Consider the following 17,805-nt stretch of genomic DNA (forward strand, 5'->3'; position numbering starts at 1 on the left):
TTCTCCGGAGACTTTTCCCTCTGGCTGCCTTTCTCTGGTTCCCTGCTTTACAGTGGTTTCCCTCTCATTCTTCCCCTGTCTCAGAGTTTCAAAACCACATAGCAACCATGGGGTGCAGTGTCAGCTAGTGAAAACCTGGATTAAATTACATTCATGGCTGTAGGAGTGCTTGTTAGCATATATGTATTAATTCAACACTTCCTGCTGGTTTTCAATATGTTGGGAGGTTATGTTACCAGTAAGGTTACTTTAAAGTCTGTGGTGGAGTACTTCTCAACTAACTGCTTGAGAGCAGGTAAAAATCTTGCTTGGCTTACCTAATTTAAAAAAAAAAAAAAAAACAACCTTTCCTCTTACTTTTTAACACATGAGCATTCCTCTGTAAACCAGATATGTTCAAGACCAGATTTCCAAAGAATTTGGTAGTTTCTGGCTCAGCAGCTGAGATAGATGATCTTGAAAGCTCACTTTATTGTAGGAGACATAGTTTGCATGGTAAACTACTCCTTTGCTGCTTGTTGCTGGAAAGCTGTGCAAAGATGAGTTTTGCCTTGTCCCATCTGGGTGTGCCATGGCTTAGAATAGCTCAGTATCCTAAACTTGGTCAGCTGAGTCTGTGAAAGCTTGATGTCATGCATGGAGTTGTTCTAAACTCTAGGAAGTCCTCTAGAACAGCAACTTCATTATGTCTGCATGCTGGAGCTGAAATATGGCCTTTGTACCTTTCTCCAGCCTGGTTTGGTATTTTGTGGTCAAAAAGCTTAATTGGCTCAATGTCTTTGTTCCCTTGCATTTCTTTCTTGTGCCTGACTCAGGAGGATGTATCTGACGGGTGCTGACTCACAGGCAGAGTATTTTTACTGTAGTTCAACTTGACAAGGGTTTAGCTGTGAAAGTCTCAGGCTTATTCCTCAGTGGTGACCTATAAGGCTTATGTGATGGGGCAATAGCACTCTGGAAGTATCACACTGTTGGTGCACCTCAGATGTTTTTCAGTTAGAGCAGCCCAGGTCAGGGGCTGACAACAGTCCTGGCTGTTGGGTTTCAGAACCTCCCTGGAGTGGTCGTGTTGATGCCTGTGGAAGTGAAGTTGGCATGTTCTGTCTCCAGAAGGGTGGGGGGGATGGACTTTATGGATTTGAGAGCCCTGTTTGGACTGTATCTGTCAGCGTGTCTTCAAATGCTCAGGTTTTCGGTCTTGTGGTGTTCTGCAAACCGGTCATGGTGGGGAAATCTGCTTCTATGGGTTTAGGAGACATCAAACATCACGTGGTCCTGTTTCCAGGGAAGTAAAATGCAATTTTTTCTAAGTGCCAGCCGTGTAATTACAGCAGTAATAATAGCTATCATTTTTGATGCCTCAGTGCCAAATGTAAAGGTCATTAAGTTGTTTCTGTTACATTTTCAGAATAGTCTGTTCTGCTGCTTTTTCCCTATTTGTGCCTTATCTGCGATTGAACAATTACCAGAAATGTGATGAGGACATCATATGCAGAAAGTCATCCCCTTGTCTTTTTTCCCAATGACTCTGAAGTGCGTGTGAGCGGCCGTTATCTCAGCTACTAATCAGTGAAGCTGGAGCTAATGTGCTTAGTGACCTTTGGAAGAGAAAGGAGGTTGTGCCAATATTATACTTGCGGTTTGAGTCAACTTTTGCTCTTTGTCATGTATTTTATTGCACGAGCTGCTCCCTTACTGACTGTTATTGCCATATCTTTTAGCATTACATCATCTAACTTAAGAGACGTCCAAAATTTGTCTTGTATGTTAGTTGTGATGTTTTGATTGGCTGGATATCATTGGTGTTATGTGATAACCCCTGGTCTTCATGGTCTAAATTTCTTTGTGCTTTCACCTGTTTGTACTTCATTTAGTTTAAAATTGCCCTGCATAACTGTACACTTCCCAGTTTAGCAAAGTCAATGGGATTTTTGCCACTGAATTCGACCCCGTTTACAGAAGCCTGTGGGTAAGCAGAGATTATTCTCTAGCACTTCCCTTCTCTAATTTTACAGTACTTAGGAGACTGATGGATGGCACATTCAATTATTCAGCATCTATCAAGATTTTGCTTACAACACCTAAACATCACTAGTATTACCTACTTTTTTCCCCAAATATATAAAATATAATTCTGCTACATTAAACCACAAACTTTTTTAAAAAGCATATACTGTTGCTTAACCAGCCCTTTTAATGAAATGGGGTTTGAATTGAAATTTTAAGTATGCATGAAGACAGTAAGATACCATTTGCAGTGTTAGGATTTCAATAATGTATGGAATTAGCAGAGCTTTATTATATTTCTGTGCCTGCATGCCCTCTGTAGAGTAAAAGTTGTACTAAATATAAGTTCAAAGGTAAAATTTTATTGCTGCTCATGAGAGGAGGAAAAAAATAAATTAATGTAATCATGCTCATATATGTTATGAATTTTGAACAGTATCTACTAGAAAGTTTGTCAAAATGTGCTTAGCTTGGAAAATACAGATGAATGCTGAAGGTTTTAATATTGTTCTTCCTTATGTGCATATTCCTTGAGAATATAAGTGTAAAATATCCCCTGCCGAAAGCAATTGTCATAAAGTGACATTTTCCCATTTTAATAGTGGAATAATCAGAACAGAAATATTTTCTAAGTTGTGGGGAAGTTATTGCTTTTTTCACACAAAGAAATTTAGTGGTTGAAAACCAAATTTTATCCAGATATTCTCTGGTTTTCCTATTTTGGTTCTTATATATGAAAAGTGTGTCCAAATACCTCCTGACAGGCTTGACAGTTCAAGGTGTTTAAAAAGGGGGTGGAGGGTCTTAATTTCATTTCGTATTCTGGTTCTGTGTTTTCCTTTAATCTAGTAGCAAAGTTAAAATAGTAGTTCTCCAACAGGAGCTGGAAAACCTGTTAGGGAATGAATGGTTGCTATCTATCCAGGCTCTTTACCATTCCTACATCTGTTTTTTTCTGCTTTAGAGCAAATAAGGAGAAGGTCAGTGTGGGAGGGAAGCTGCTGGCATAGGTGCCTCTGAACTCAGCAACCAACGTTTGTCTGAACTGCCACCTCATCACATGATCCTGGCTTCAGCAATGTTGAGAAAGCCCCATCTTGATGTAATTTTGATATTAAAGTTAGTAACTTCTCCTGTGTTTTCCTTACTTACTGTCCCTTTATTTTGTCCTCCATCTTTCTGTGAGCATTTCTAAGGACATTACCAAAGCATGGGCAGTGGCTTTCCTTAGTTTTTTTACACAGTCTTCAGGTTTTAGCTTCCCCTCCATTTGGAAAAAGTTGGAAGCTGCAGGTTCCATAAGGTTCTATACACCTTATTTTGCTTTAAGTGAGGGGATCAGAGTCTTGTTTATTACCAATAGTCCAGCTCAGGTTGCAGCAAAGTCCCAGCTGCTGTGGCCCAATTCATCCACATGGTCAAACTCGGAAAGTTCATGGTGGTGCAGGCTTAGTGTAACTCACTGAAGCAGAGGTTTCTTAGGCACGTGGTGTTTGTATTGTGGTGGACGATGCTTTGCTCAGGGACACCTTATTTCCCAGGGTGGGATGATCATACTGCCCAGCACTCTGAGAATGCTTCATCTTGCTGTGTAAACATTCAAGCAGCAGTATCCATCTCCATCCAGACTGTAGAGAGATTCGGTGTTTCATGGCAACTAGTTTCATCAGCTGATAAAAAAAGGAAGGGCACGTGCTATCTGATCTGCACCAGTAACACTGAGAACAAGCCTCAGGCAGAGCTGTGTCTCAAGTATTCTGAGGAGTAATATACACCAGTTTTTTTCTGATGCACTGACAGATCTGTTGTCACCTTTTAATTACAACACCCAAATACAAACTTCTGTGCTTCTTGCAGGGAGAGTTTCCCCAGTAAGAAGCCCAGGCTCAGTTACCAGCTTTTAGATTTTTTTTTTTTGAAATTTTTTTTTGGCCATATTGTGCATAACAGGCAAAGACAGTGATAGAATTCCATCCCATAAAGAACAGCTGTGAACTTTAGATCTATGTAAACTTTTTGGAGACAGAAAATAACAGGAAACTTCTAAAGAAGCCTTCCACATTTCAGGTCATCAGAAGTGATTCCTGCTTTTAAATTCTTATGTTTATGACAGTGTAGGCAAGTTGTAAGCAGGACAAGGCTGCTGTTACAATATAATCAGTGAACCAGTTCCAGAGGGTGGAGTGGTTTAAGAGACCAAATGCACTTTAAATGGCACTAGAGGAATGATGCACTGCCAACTGAAAATGTAGGCATTGTTATTAATGATGTAATTAAAGTTCCACCTCATGGGCAAAGGGGAAGCACACAGAAAATATTATTCATATTGTGTTTCCTACATTTGATTTATCCTCACTTTAAGTACTAAATGATCTATGCAAAATACAGTGGAAATTAAACACTCCTTCTAAAATTCACAACTTTATTATGTAAAAGTGGTTCAGGCATTAGGTCAGGGTACATTAGCCAGAAGTGACTTCACCCATCTGAAAAATCTCTTGTGCAGCCTGGATGCATACTTGATACTTGGCAAAACTGGGGTGTGCACTCTATAACCAAAGATGATGGTTGCAATTTACAATGGTTTTGTCAAGAGCAGGCTTCAGCCATTCATTCATACTCTAGGCTGATGATCACCTATGTTACTGGGTGACTTTTCTTCTTTACTGCAACCTTTTGATAGTTACCAAATAGAACATCTTAACACCACTATGCTCTGAGTATTGTGGATCAAAGACAAAATTGGAAATGAAATTATTACTGTTAGTAGTAATAATAAAAAGAGCCTAGAGTTAGCTGCTGCAAATTCTGAACATTTCCAGATAGACTGTAGAAGCTTTATGGGATTAGGCCAGACTCTGCATCTGAGCTAGAACACATTTTTGTGTTAACTGCTTCTAAATGAGCACTTAGTTTTAAGTAGTTGGCATAAATCTAATTTTAATTTACTGTTTTCATTTTCTTTTGCATTGATCCTCTTTTTGTAGAGATTCAATTGCAGTCTTGGAGAAGGATGTTTTTCAAAGAGTCCAGATGGTATTTGCAATTATTTATTATCATTAGCATTCACTGTATCTGAAAACAAGACTTTTGCCAGCTTAGATAAACCTCATCTGCTGCACTATTGTTTACAATTTTTCAGTGTCTTGTGTTAATACACACTCACTCTTTGGGCAGTTTCTGGAGCTAGCAGAGAAGTCTGCTCTTGCTCTCTATATAGTAAATTGCTGACTTATTTTGGGAATATCACTGGGATAAGAGTTTGTCATAGCCTTTTGATGGCTATGAGCAAGTCAGCAAGGTGTGTCGTTGTTAAAAGTAGCACAAACAGAACAAAAATCATGATAATCAAAGCAGTAGGTATAAAAGCATTGCAGTTTTACACATGTGCACATTAAGTTTTCTTGGGGGGATAACTTACTGTGTGAGAGCATGATTACTGTAGGTTGCACTTTGTAATATGTCCCTTAAAAGTTGGTGGGTGGGGTTTTTTTGTTTGTTTTTTGGTTGGTTGGTTGTTTTTTTGTTTTGTTTGGTTTTGGTGGTGGTGATGGTTTTTTTTATTTTTTTAGTTTTGAGAGTAAAATGACACCTCATGTCTGCAAGAATGGAAGGCTTAGAAATTTATGGCTGTGATGCAGTGGGAATAAAATGCCACCTTCTTTATTTGAAATTAAAATGCTTGAATTCCTCCACTAAAATTGTTCTGCCCCACTGCACAGATAAGTTCGAGTGGACTGTATACACTATTGGAATAAGTCTATTCATAATTGTTGATTTTTTTTTTTTCTTACTTTTTTTGGGAAAATTGTATGTGTTATATTTGAATAGATTTGACTTACTTGTGGAATTGTTTTCTACAGTATTTTGTTCTGATTAGCATTTGGAACAAAGCAGCAGAGAGAAGAAAATAGAAGGACACCTGTTTCAATTATACTACAGCACCAATTTCAACAATAAATCTTAATTGTAATCAGTCTTGATCAACCCACCTGTGTTCATTCCCTCATTCACAGCAAGGAGGGGTAATAGAGAGAAAAGGGAAAAGTGTGATGAGAGAGAGGAAAAAAATCCCAGAACACTAATATGGATTATGTCTAGTTCTTATACTGTATGTTTTCAGATTTCCATGCTTTGTTAATTATTAGGAGCAGGAGCCTGGGAATACAGTAAAGCCATGTTTACTTTCAGCTGGCACGTGAGCTATTTCTCTTAATTCAGGAGGTGGTGTGCAAACAGCCACGATGTGGAATTAATTCTGCTTTTACGCCCAAGCCTAGCAGGTGAATGTGTAGCAAATTCCTTTAAATGACTACTTGTCTCTCTGTGTGGGATAGGAAATGCACTGGAGCCAATCTCTTCTGTAGATAACCTCATACAGCTGTACTATTATTGTTGTTTTTAACCTTGAGACTGGTAGCTGCTATATAACACTCCATAGAGATGTACCAGGATGATCTCTGCAGCCTTGGCAGCTGCTTGCTGATGTACCTCCTCCTGTGCTTGTTTTCTGGGAGCTTCCTTAGAGTCACAAATAAATTTTCTTATGAGCATTTACATAAACAGGGGAAACAGTTGTGTATAAACAGTCCAAATTGCAGTAGAGGGTGTGTAGGAAAGAAAAAGATCTTTTTTCATGTTCTTCATCATGTTTTACTCATAACCTCTGTAATGATCACCTGGACCTAGGTAAGGGACAGAATTGTGTCCAGTGATGCAGGGATTTGGGCAAGACTTGTGAATTATGGGGATTTCATAACATATTTCCAGACATACTGTTTCTTTTTCACATTTGTTCTCATTCCCTGTCTGTTTTTCACACTTTGTCATCTTACTTTCCTTTTTTCCTTATTCTCCTGAGTTGTTATTCCCTTTTTTCTTCTTTGTGGATTATGCAGTTAAAAACATTCTTCCTTAATCTAATGTGTTGGCTTTCATAGTTGCGTTTTAATTAAGTCATTTGACTCAAATCCTCAATGATTGTCTCATCTATTCTGGATTTTGTTTTTCTGAGCATGATCCTGGTTGTGTTTATTTCCACTTTTTCGACTGTGAATGGCTTGTTCTTCTTTGCTGCTTCATCTTTTTTCATGATAGATCTTCACCTCCATTTGTCTTCATTGCTATTGCATTCCTCTTCTCTGCTGTGGGGCTCTGATAATAGTGATGGACCACTGCAATTAAATTTATTCCATACACCACTGCTTCCCCTGACAAACTGACGCTGCTCTTCTCCGACATTCTTACCTGTTGACTGCATTAAAAAAAGTCAACCAGGAGCCAGGGATTTCAGTGAAGTGTGACATTGGTCTCCCAGTGACAACTGAGCATGGGAAGCACTGGATGCTTTAAGGCATCTCTAAGACTGGTTGTGCAACACAGAAAAACAAAACCTGTGATACTGTGATGAGATGAACATGTTCAAAATGGTTATAAGAATTTTTTCCTGTTGTTGTTGTTTGATTGTTATTGCTTTTAAATGTAATGTTTTTGTTAGCTGATGAGATGCCTAGGCCAAGATATTGTCAGCAGACAGCTTTCTCTGAATGCAATTGCCGTTAGCAAACTGGCATGCAGTCAATAGGAATTCTTCTGAATTTACTGCTGCCTGTTGACATCTTATTCTGTTACAGGCAAGTATTTAATCAAAGTTTATTGTCATTCTTTTCTGAGATTTAAGTGGGACATAAAATTTTATGATACGTATAGTATTTTAGATGACAGCTTCATTATTTCCACTGAATAATTTGAAATGCTACAAGGAGAAATATTGATGTCAAACTAGTAATTGTCATTAAATATGCGGCATTGTTGCAACAGTCATTTGTGCAAAAAATACATTTTCTGAACTTCTAGGTAGCAGTGCAGAGCAGTCTGAAGTGTAATTCCTTCATCTCAAGCCATTCCCCAGCATGGAGGTTGCTGAAGTCTCCATGCAGGTGTACAAAACTGAAATCTTCAAAGAAATTTTACAGATTTTCCTTTTTAAAAATGAGGGTGATATGGTAGTGAACGCCAAAGGAAGGATATTCAGTTTGTTATTGAGTTGATCTTTCTATTCATGCTGCCTGATGGGATTTGTGGTTTTGCTGCTTTAGCCATATCCTGTCCAGTAGACATTCACCTTTTCTAGAGCCAGGAGGGATGTCTCTGGCAGGAGTAATTAAACTGTGTCATAGGAGATAGGTACACAGGTCACTGGGAAGAACAAGACTAATACACCAGAGCTGCAAGGCATTATGTAAAATAGACAGATGCAATTAAATATTGAAGTGATTCAGAATGGAACATCTTGGTTAATTCAATACCTCACCATGGAGTGTTTTATTCAGGGCTGGGGGAGTGTCTTCCTCCTTTTAGAGCAGAAAAGACAGTAAGAAAATTGTTATATTGCTGGGAAAACCAAGCACTTTTGTTCAAGGTGGGTCTTATGTCATTCCTTATCTTGTTTCCCTTGTTTGGAAGAATTTAATTTGCTTTTAAGAGAATAAAAAATTCCACTCAGAATTGCACTTCACCATGTAGCTTCTCTGTTACCTTGTTCAAGAATTCAAATTAGGGACCAGTGCATTAGCTAATCTTCAACCTTATTAGCAAATATATTTACAAAAATACCATGCTTATCTTTTCTTCTGCAATTATTGCACCTTGACATTGGAAGAAAATGGATTAAGTCTTTCCTATTATCTGGCAAATATATCCTGAGTATTTAACTTTAACCACCATACTAGTCAAGTACAAGGCAATGAGTTAAAAATACACCATTAGAGTTGGTCAGGATTGTTGCAGTGAAACGTTTTGAATAGAAAACTCTAATATTTTTCTTAACTAATCCTTTTTTTTTTTTTTTTTAGAAAAACATGCATTCCACAAAGCTGAGAATAAAAACTGTGCTTAAGACATGAAATAAATAATTGCAAGTCTCTTGGTGAGCCTTTGTCAGCTCCCTCACTATCCTTGAGTGCATCCCATCCAGTCCATAGTCTTGTGTGTGCAAAGATTATAGAAAGACCTAGAAAGATTAATTCAAATATCTGAGATAAGAATTAAATCATCAAGGTACTAGGTGTGGACAATCTGGAAGCTCTGAAGAATTTAGTATTCCCTGTAAATCTGTGACAGTGCACAAAGTACACTTCAGATGTACCCTGTACTAGTATTTTTCACAGAAAATGTAAGATTATTACCTCCCTTTGTAGTATAGAGCAGTTTTCTGAGAATTCTCTGCCAGGCAGCTGGTACAGAAGAACATTCCCCTTCCTCAGTAATACAAGCCAGTAATTAAACCTGAACACAGTGAAGAGAGCTATAAAGTAAATCAAAGTGAGTGTTGAATTGTACCTTCATGCACCGGGTGGTAAACTCTTTATAACAAAACACAAAGGTTCCTTTCCTTGCCGAGGAACTGTGAATTGCAGCCTCTTGTTTGCAGCAATACTGTTGCTGTCACCTGCTGTAAATCCATCCTGAAATGAAACCACAGAGGGAAGAAGCTGGAAGCACGTTTTGCTCCTTTGCCTCCTTTCCCCACAGGGTGCTCACCTGAAAAATCTCTGGTGCTTGGGCTCATAGGTGGAGGAAGACTTGATGATCTTCTTGAAGGTCTTCTTCAACCATCGTGGTTCTGTGAAGCCCCCCTAAAGGAGATACAAGTGTTAAACCCTCTGCTGAGTGGAATGGCTTGGACTTTGCAAAGACACAGAATCACAGAGTGGTAAGGGTTGGAAGGGACCTCTGAAGATCATCTCGGCCAACCCACCTGCGGGTTCACTGAGAGCAGGTTGCACAGGGTTGTGTCCAGACAATTAAATCAGTGGAAAGGCTCTCCTGGCTTTCAACAAGTAGGGTTTTCTCAAATAGTTACGTATCTAGCGCAATCTGATTGGTAGAAAAAATGAGCAAAATCCATGATTTGGTGAATTTTAGGGCACTCTCCTGCCACAAGTCCATATATAATGAAGGTAACCTCTTGCAGAGTTGGAGGAGTGAGGGACGTGCTTGCAGACCAAGTGTCCCATCTCATCTGTTCTCATTCAGAAACCTGCCACTGACTGTTTGCATGCTTCTTTGTGAGTGTCAGTGATGGGAGATGGGGACGGATGTTTTGCCTTACTTCACCAAAGCAAATAATCTCTTGATACTACTGCACTGCTGACTCCTAAAGTCACGCCTGCCCAGGGTCTCCTTGTGTTATCTGCTGCCATACAGAAAAGCTGTCAAAATGTTAGCAGGTATTTTGACACTAAAAGGACTCAGGAAGGCAGCTGGAATAAGGCATCTAGGGTTATTTGGTGGGTTTTACATTTTTTTCTCTAAAGATACTTCTCAGCATTATGGGAGCATCCACTGCAGCGGTGGTGATAATGGGCTAGTTGAAGTGAATGATGGGTTAAGCTTGGTTTGCAGGTGTGCCAAGCACAGTACAGGAGGATGGGAGCTGTCTGTAAGGAGGTTGTTGCTCTCTGTTTTCTTACCGAACAGACTTAAAATCGTGGTTGCAAAGACTGTGCATATTGAGCCTTTCCTGATGAGCACAGGTGTATGCAAGGGAAAGGGCATATAAAAAGAAAGTATTTTTAAGCATGCGCTGCAGTCTGATTGCCTGCTAGATTCTCCATTACTTCTCATGATATGCTTGAAAAGTTTTATTTGTGCCTCGAGGGCGGTGAGCCTGTCTTCATTTAGGGATGCAACCACAGATAATGCCACCAGGCTATTGACAGCTTTATGCGCTCCTGCTAGCACCTGCCTCTCTTATTTACTCACTCATAGAAGTGTTGTCTTGCAGAAGCAATAGGGTTTTCTACCCTCCTAGTTATAATTGCATCCTGGGCCACCTTGTTACAGAGCCTGCTCCTGTAGTGTGAGGTGAAAGAATGAGTTGTTGCCATTATCAGTTTTAATTTTTCCTTTCCCCTATGTATAATTGAGCTCAGTTAAGTTGTTATGGTTTTTCCTAGGTTCATAATTAAAGAAACCTCAAAGGAGAGTTTTGTAACTATTATAAGGGCAAAACATTCAATGTGAGCCTTTTGTTTATAAACAGGTAAATCTGACCTTCCAGACATTTTGAATTTGTAGCTGAGAATCCTTGGAGGTCCGGAAGCGTTAGACAAGTGAACAGCGTAACAAAACAGGGGCAATGAGGCTCATGAAGGGCCTGGAGCACATGGCCTATGAGGAGCTTCCAGGGGTGCTGGGATTGTTCAGTCTGGAGAAGAGGAGGCTGAAGGGAGACCTCATCACTCTCTACAAGTACCTGAAGGGAGGCTGGAGCAAGGAGAGGGCCAGCCTCTTCTTGGTGTCAAGAGAGAGTACTAGAGGAAATAGTTACAAAGCTGCACCAGGAGAGGTTCAGGCTGGATGTTAGGAAATATTTCTTCACCAAGAGGGTCATCAAACATTGAAATATCAGCCCAGGGCAGTGGTGGAGTCACTGTCCCTGGAGGCATTTAAGCAGCGTGTAGACCTGTAGGTGCTTAGGGACATGGTTTAGTGCTGACCCTTCAGTGCTGGGTCAAGGGTTGGACTGGGTGATCTTTAAGGTTTCTTCCAACCAGATGTGTTCTGTGATTCTGTGAAAGTCAGTCTTGTCTGTTCATTGCATCAATGATAATTGTAAGATGTTGGGTGTAATTCAGTACCTAAGGAGCTACATTTTAGGAGTTTTATGAATTAAAACTTCTTGTAAATTCTATGTAATTTCTAAAATTGCTAGACACTTCCTTCGTTATTTTAGAAGTAAAATTATATGTTACTTTGCTTTTTTAAAAAAAGATGCTCCACTTGATGTCCCTTTTGCATGCTTTGTTTTGCTGCTTGTTCTGCCAGCTGTTCTTTTAGCTGGTACATTTGTCCCCCCCCCCCCCCCCCCCAGCGTCCTACCTTCTTGATGAAAAGGGGTTTGGAAAGATGCTTCCCCACTAGAGGTGCACTTTGGTTCAGGTTCCTTGGTTTATCTCCAACACAAAATATTTCTTCTCTGGATGGCAGTGGTCCAACAGATCCATTAGTGTTTATCTCCTAGTTTTGGGGTGAGAAGCAGTCAGAAATGGTATGCGATAGCTCTGGTGAGGTTTCAGAAGGACCAAAACATCTATTAGACACTTCTCTGACCTGTGGGCAGTAGAAAATTGTGTTCTGTGGGGACCTGCACAATTTGCATGGAGGAAAATAGGTTCTGAGGGTGGAGGTTGCTGGCAAACACAGAGTAATTATAATCAGAATTGATGATAATTGATATTACAGCTTTTCATTGATTTAATTATTTCATTCCTTGTGCCTGCTTGCTTTATAGAGTGGACTGCAGCCAAGATGTCACACACAAAACTTGAAAAACATTCTTTACTTTTTTCTTTTTTTGCAGAAATACATAAGTTAATTGTTTAAGTGCTGTACTTTGAAGCCTGAAGCCTAACCGTGTTTTCTTTAGTAGTGTATTCCTCTACAGGCAGGTGGACTTTTAACATAAGTTAGTGTTTGATGCAGGCTGTGGATATTGAACCAAGCTGAGCCTTCCCCCATGTCTTGTCTTGGTTTGTTTGCTCCAGGTGAAGAAGTACCACATCACCTCTGCTCAGAGGTGCCCCGTCCTGAAGTCATGGCTTGTGAAATCCCTTGTGCAGCAGACTGTGTGATCAGTGAGTGGTCCCCATGGTCACTGTGTTCCCACTCATGCTCCAGTAAAAATGCTGAGGGCAGTCAAAGCAGGAGTAGGTCCATCTTGGCCCTTCCGGCTGAGGGTGAGTGGTAAACGTTTTTTGATTAATCCCTGCTTGTTTGTTTAATGAGTTAACTTGCATTTCTCAGGCAAACTGTATTTAGATCAGAGCCAACCCCAGTACTCTAGCAGCGAGGAGTAATACTTAATGCTTGTCTGTACTTCATGCCTAGCAAGTAAAATATCTTTATGGGCTTTGGTTAATGCATGTGTCACTTAGAGAAAATCTGTCACAATTCAAAATTATTTACTTCGGCCTATGAATTCTTGTCAATTGAAGGCCAGTCTAGGGGAGGATTTACTTCAGGAGAGATACATCCTATACTAATGAAATTGCTTCATGACACAAACTCATCACCCAAGTGTCTTTATATAGGAACATATTGATACCAATTTAGAAAACAGCAGTGAGCTGTGAAAAATGAGTAAACAGAAGAGGACCTGTTTATGTTATTAATGCAGACCTAGAATGTATTGACCTTGTTTTTCTACTGAAGTAAGTAAATAGATTTTCGTGAACATATATAATTTCCTCTGGATCTTCATGGACATATCACATACCTGGATTTTTGCACACCAACATCAGTGATACAATTATTCACAGAAACTGTTTTGTATCAGAAGTGTAGTTTTCTAACTACCGTTACTCATATGGTAATTCGTTCATATGTTGGTTTGTCACACAGGATTTGAAAAGTGTCTCATCAAGTGCATAAAAATTCATAAACCCTGTACAGGTCTAACAGACTAAAGCCTTGTTGACATGACAAGAATATCTACTGTTGTCAGTACTATGTGCAGCTAATGCAGCAGCAAAACACTTTTAGATGCAAATCTCGTGTAGGACAAGCCCTGTTAAGTGCTCTTTTGTAAATGATCATTAAACCCACCCACTGTTTCTGGGGCAATGTAAGGACTTGATCTTGCAAAGCCTTACTTGTGTGAATGGTCTGTATTCACATAAACATCCTTATAGGCACTTGGAAAAAATTGGGACCCTTCAGGATGAAAACTGCTATATAATTGTCAATTCAGTAATAATAACTACTGCTTAAAAACTCTATGGGCTAGAGAGCAATCAAAACGAAAAAAAAAGTTAGCTTCATATTTTCCATGGAAATAATGGATTGCAAATCACAAATAAACAAGGAGTTATGGAAGTGAAGTGTTGAAGAAGTGAATTCTCGGTCATCTCAACCTCTGAAATACACTAAACTAAAACTGATGTGCTTTGAAATGTACTTTGACATTTCTGAGGGAGGAATAATCAACTGTTAAAATCAAATGTCCCAACTTTTGGTGTATGTTTTTAGCAATGAGGATACGCAGATACAGCTCTCCATATGGATAAACAGTGATTGATCTGAACTTGTGAAGACTGGGAGAGAATTTAATATTGGTATCATTGTAATACTAAGACAGTGTTGTTACCTCCTTTCTCCTACTCTTTTGTACCAAGCTCACAGCTGAGTCACTAACTTCTACAGAGCTCTACTACCTTTGCAAGTGGCATTTTGTTTGTCCTCTATCAACTGAGGCAATGTTAGCTGTGGCTGAGTACTACTGGATGCCATCTCACAGGCTGACTTCAATTCAAACCCTTGAGTCAATTTCTCCAAGCTGTTCACCACCTCCCAGAGTATGGTAACCAGGAAGGTGTTGATGAAAGTAGAGGATTTTGGTTTAAAACAGGTTTTAAAAGATATTTCTTTATGCAGCAAACCTCTGAAACATGGTGCAGGAGTAGGCTGTGGGGTCAGGGAGCGTCAGCAGGTTTAAAATGGATTAGATGGATGAACACCAGGTGCATAACAAGTCTGTAAATGGATAGGCAGTGGTGTGCTTTTCTGCTTTCCATGTGCAAAAGTTGTCAATGAGCTGCAGAAAGTGGCCAGACTCTTATGCTTTTTGTAAACTGCAGCTCCTGCTTGTCGTTCTGCAGGCAGACCATGGACCATGTGGTGTTCCTTATTATTGTCAGTATGCCTCAGTATTAGTCTGCCTTCTTTAGGAGAGCTTCTTCACCACTTGAGAAAGACACCTTAATTTTTCCTGTGTATCTCAACATTTGAGCTAGATTTTTAGTTTGGGTTTGTTGTGTTTGGGGTTTTTTTGGTTTGGTTTGGTTTGGGTTTTTTTGGTTTTGTTTTGTTTTGTTTTCTAACGGACCAGGCATTTTACCATTTGCTTGCTACATTTACTCACCAGAGCAATAACTGGTCTGCATTTCTCCTGCCAAGTCAAAGTCTTCAGGAAACAATTTACCTGGGGTGTTTTGTGATTCTGTGATTCTCTACTCCATCATAATACTAAAAATGTATTAGACCAAAATCTATGTTGGACAGTCTATTTTCATGAAAAGATGAATGGTAGTGTGACATAATTACCTAAATCAGCATGCTAAGAAATTTCTTTTCAATTTCTCATTTCTATTCATTGTGGCCATTTGGGGTTAAACCTTATTTGAGAAGGCTTAGTCCTACAAGGCTGTAGGGATTCTTTCAAGGAGCCATATACCTCCATCGTCTGGTTTTTTGTTGTTTTTTTTTCTGTACTAGGATGTAAAGGTGCTCTGAACCATGTGGTATCTGACCCCAGCACTTCAATTCTTTCAAAACCTGCAATGCTTTGCCCACATCCGAACTTGCCAGATTCTCTCTCCTGAAAGAGAATTATTTTGATTTTAGTCATTTTTACGTATTTCTTCCTAAAATGATGATGCTTACTGTTAAATTTCACTGCATTACTCCTTTGCTTTTGAGCTCTGAACATCTGCTGCTTTTATGGGATAAATTCAGGCTGTTGGCTAGAGTGTTAAAGCTGTTCAAGCTCCTGCACTTTGTGGATTTATTGCCATTTGTTGACAAACTGCAGCAGCTTAGCAAAATCTTTGGACACCACTTTGAAGGATTCTGCTTCAGAAAAGTAAAGGCTTCGTACTCAAAATGTGTCGCTTATGTTTTCCCCTCTTTGATTGGCAGATGTGGTATTATTTGGTACATTCCTCCATCAGTACAGTTCATAACCCTCTACAGCTCACCTCTGTAAGAAAACATGTGAAAAGAGTGCAAGTATTAGAAAGAGATATTCCTCATTGTGAAATTAGCAAGGAGAATGAACATAAATATAATGTTTAATTTGTCTTTAAATCTAATTGCATGTTTGCTGAGTGATACTGGCATTTAAATGGAATTAACTTGGCCGTGTGTAGGAGTATCAATAAGGTAACTCAGAAATACACTTTGCCTATTTCTGTTTCAATTATGCATTGGGATACAATTTTATGCAAGGCTAGTTTAATGGGGAAACAATATTTTAGAAGGTTGTTGTTGCAGCCATAAAGGTCAACAGCTTTATTTAAGCTTTATTTGTTTATTTTTAAATTAGGAAAAAAAAAAAGACAAGATATTAAGGAAATCTAAGATTTTTATTTATTTTTCCACATCAACCTTTGGCTGCATGCCATAACATAAATATGTAGCTCTCTTGACTCTTTGCAGGTGGCAAAGCCTGTCCCCCTGACCGAGCCCTCCAGGAGCACCGTGCCTGTAATGATCACCCATGTGTGCATTTCTTCTGGGAAACTTCTCCCTGGAGCTCTTGCTCTGAAGATGCTCTGGTGACTGCGCTCAATGGAACCATTAATTGGAGCGGAGAAGCCACTTGTGGAGTAGGCGTACAAACAAGGAAGGTCTTCTGCATGAAGAGCAGTTCTGGCCAGGTCACACCTAAAAGGTATTTAAAGAAAGGTTATTAGTGATTATTCGTAGGTACAATAGGTGGCATATGACAGCATTTTCAGCTAGTACATGGAATCTGCAGCTTTGAAAAGAATTTTATTTTGGGACAAATTCTCCAGCTACTATGAAAGGGATACTGCTATGTTACAAAAATAAATAGCCAACCCCTTTTTAATTTTCTGTGTAAATCCAGGCAAAATGCATGTTTTCAGTGGTGTAGATTTTTTTTTTTTTTTTGCTACAGCTCCTCTGTTATTCTAATTTACAGTTTTCTGCAAATATTTTTCCTGAAGGACTCATGTGAGGAAAATACAAAATACATTTGAATGTAGTGTTCGCCAATACATTATTAACAATGCTCCAATAAAACAGAAAAAGGAAATAGAGTTTGCATTATATTTACACCACAATAAGGCAGAACCATATGTGTGATCTATATCGTTCAGTTGATTTATATAGCCTCTGTAATGTGATACAGACACAGCAAAATGATTTATTCTGCAGTGCAAATATTCTGAATTTGGCTTTGCTTTACTAACTGAGGAAAATAAGTATCACAGATGTTTTCCCCAATATCAAAAAATCAAGACATTGCTAATTATTTTTTGCACTGTTGATGAGTCTAGAGACTTAGAACAGAGTTTCATTTCTTATTGTAGCTCTCAAAACAGTCCTGCTCATATAAGCAGACTGTGTTGATTTCAGTAAAGTTAATTAAAATTCCTGAGGTTATTGAGATTAATTAAATAAAAGGAGAGAAATCCAATGTTCATTTATAAGTATAATACACTGGTATGCTGTAACTTTACCTAACTAAACATGTTATTTATAGAGCTGTATAATATCTAAAATAGTGTTTGTCCCCTCCACGTTTGGGATGGAGTGAGAGGAAGTGGAACCAAAGTGGGTAAGTAAATACTTACATGAAGTACGTGAATGGAAAGCCGAATTTCAGTAGTGGAAAAATCCTGCCAAAAGAAGAGCTTTGTGTACTGGGGACTTTGGAAGGTGTCTTTGGTATGGTATCTTCTGTGCCGCAGCATTCCTTGTTTAAAGGAAGGACTGCTGAGTCCTTTAAAGGACTTCTTACTGACATTGCTTCTTTCGCTGCTGTGCATTGTTCTTACAGTGATAAGTGTCTTAAAAATAAAAGCCTTAGACCTCTTGAAGGCTTCAGGAAGATGGTTCCAAGCGAATGAATAAAACCTCTGTATGTCAGCATGAAATACGATTCCTGCCCAGGAGGGTCCACACTGGCCTAGTACTGAGGTGGAGCTGATGCCAGCTGTGGCTGTTTGGTGGTTTATGTTTGAGTTGATGAAAACTGACCCAACGTAA

The 17,805-nt window shown here is 39.1% G+C and overlaps 1 protein-coding gene across 1 annotated transcript in view; it reads left to right on the forward strand.

Moving 5' to 3' along the window:
* THSD7B (thrombospondin type 1 domain containing 7B) overlaps positions 1-17,805 on the forward strand; it is a 277,058-nt gene that overhangs the window by 109,040 nt on the left and 150,213 nt on the right. The window contains exons 7-8 of the mRNA XM_054381025.1: positions 12,558-12,749; positions 16,228-16,462. Of these exons, the coding sequence (XP_054237000.1) occupies positions 12,558-12,749; positions 16,228-16,462 (427 nt within the window). The remainder of the gene's footprint in view (positions 1-12,557; positions 12,750-16,227; positions 16,463-17,805) is intronic.

Source organism: Indicator indicator, chromosome 5 (genome assembly GCF_027791375.1).
Source record: "Indicator indicator isolate 239-I01 chromosome 5, UM_Iind_1.1, whole genome shotgun sequence".
NCBI lineage: Eukaryota > Metazoa > Chordata > Aves > Piciformes > Indicatoridae > Indicator > Indicator indicator.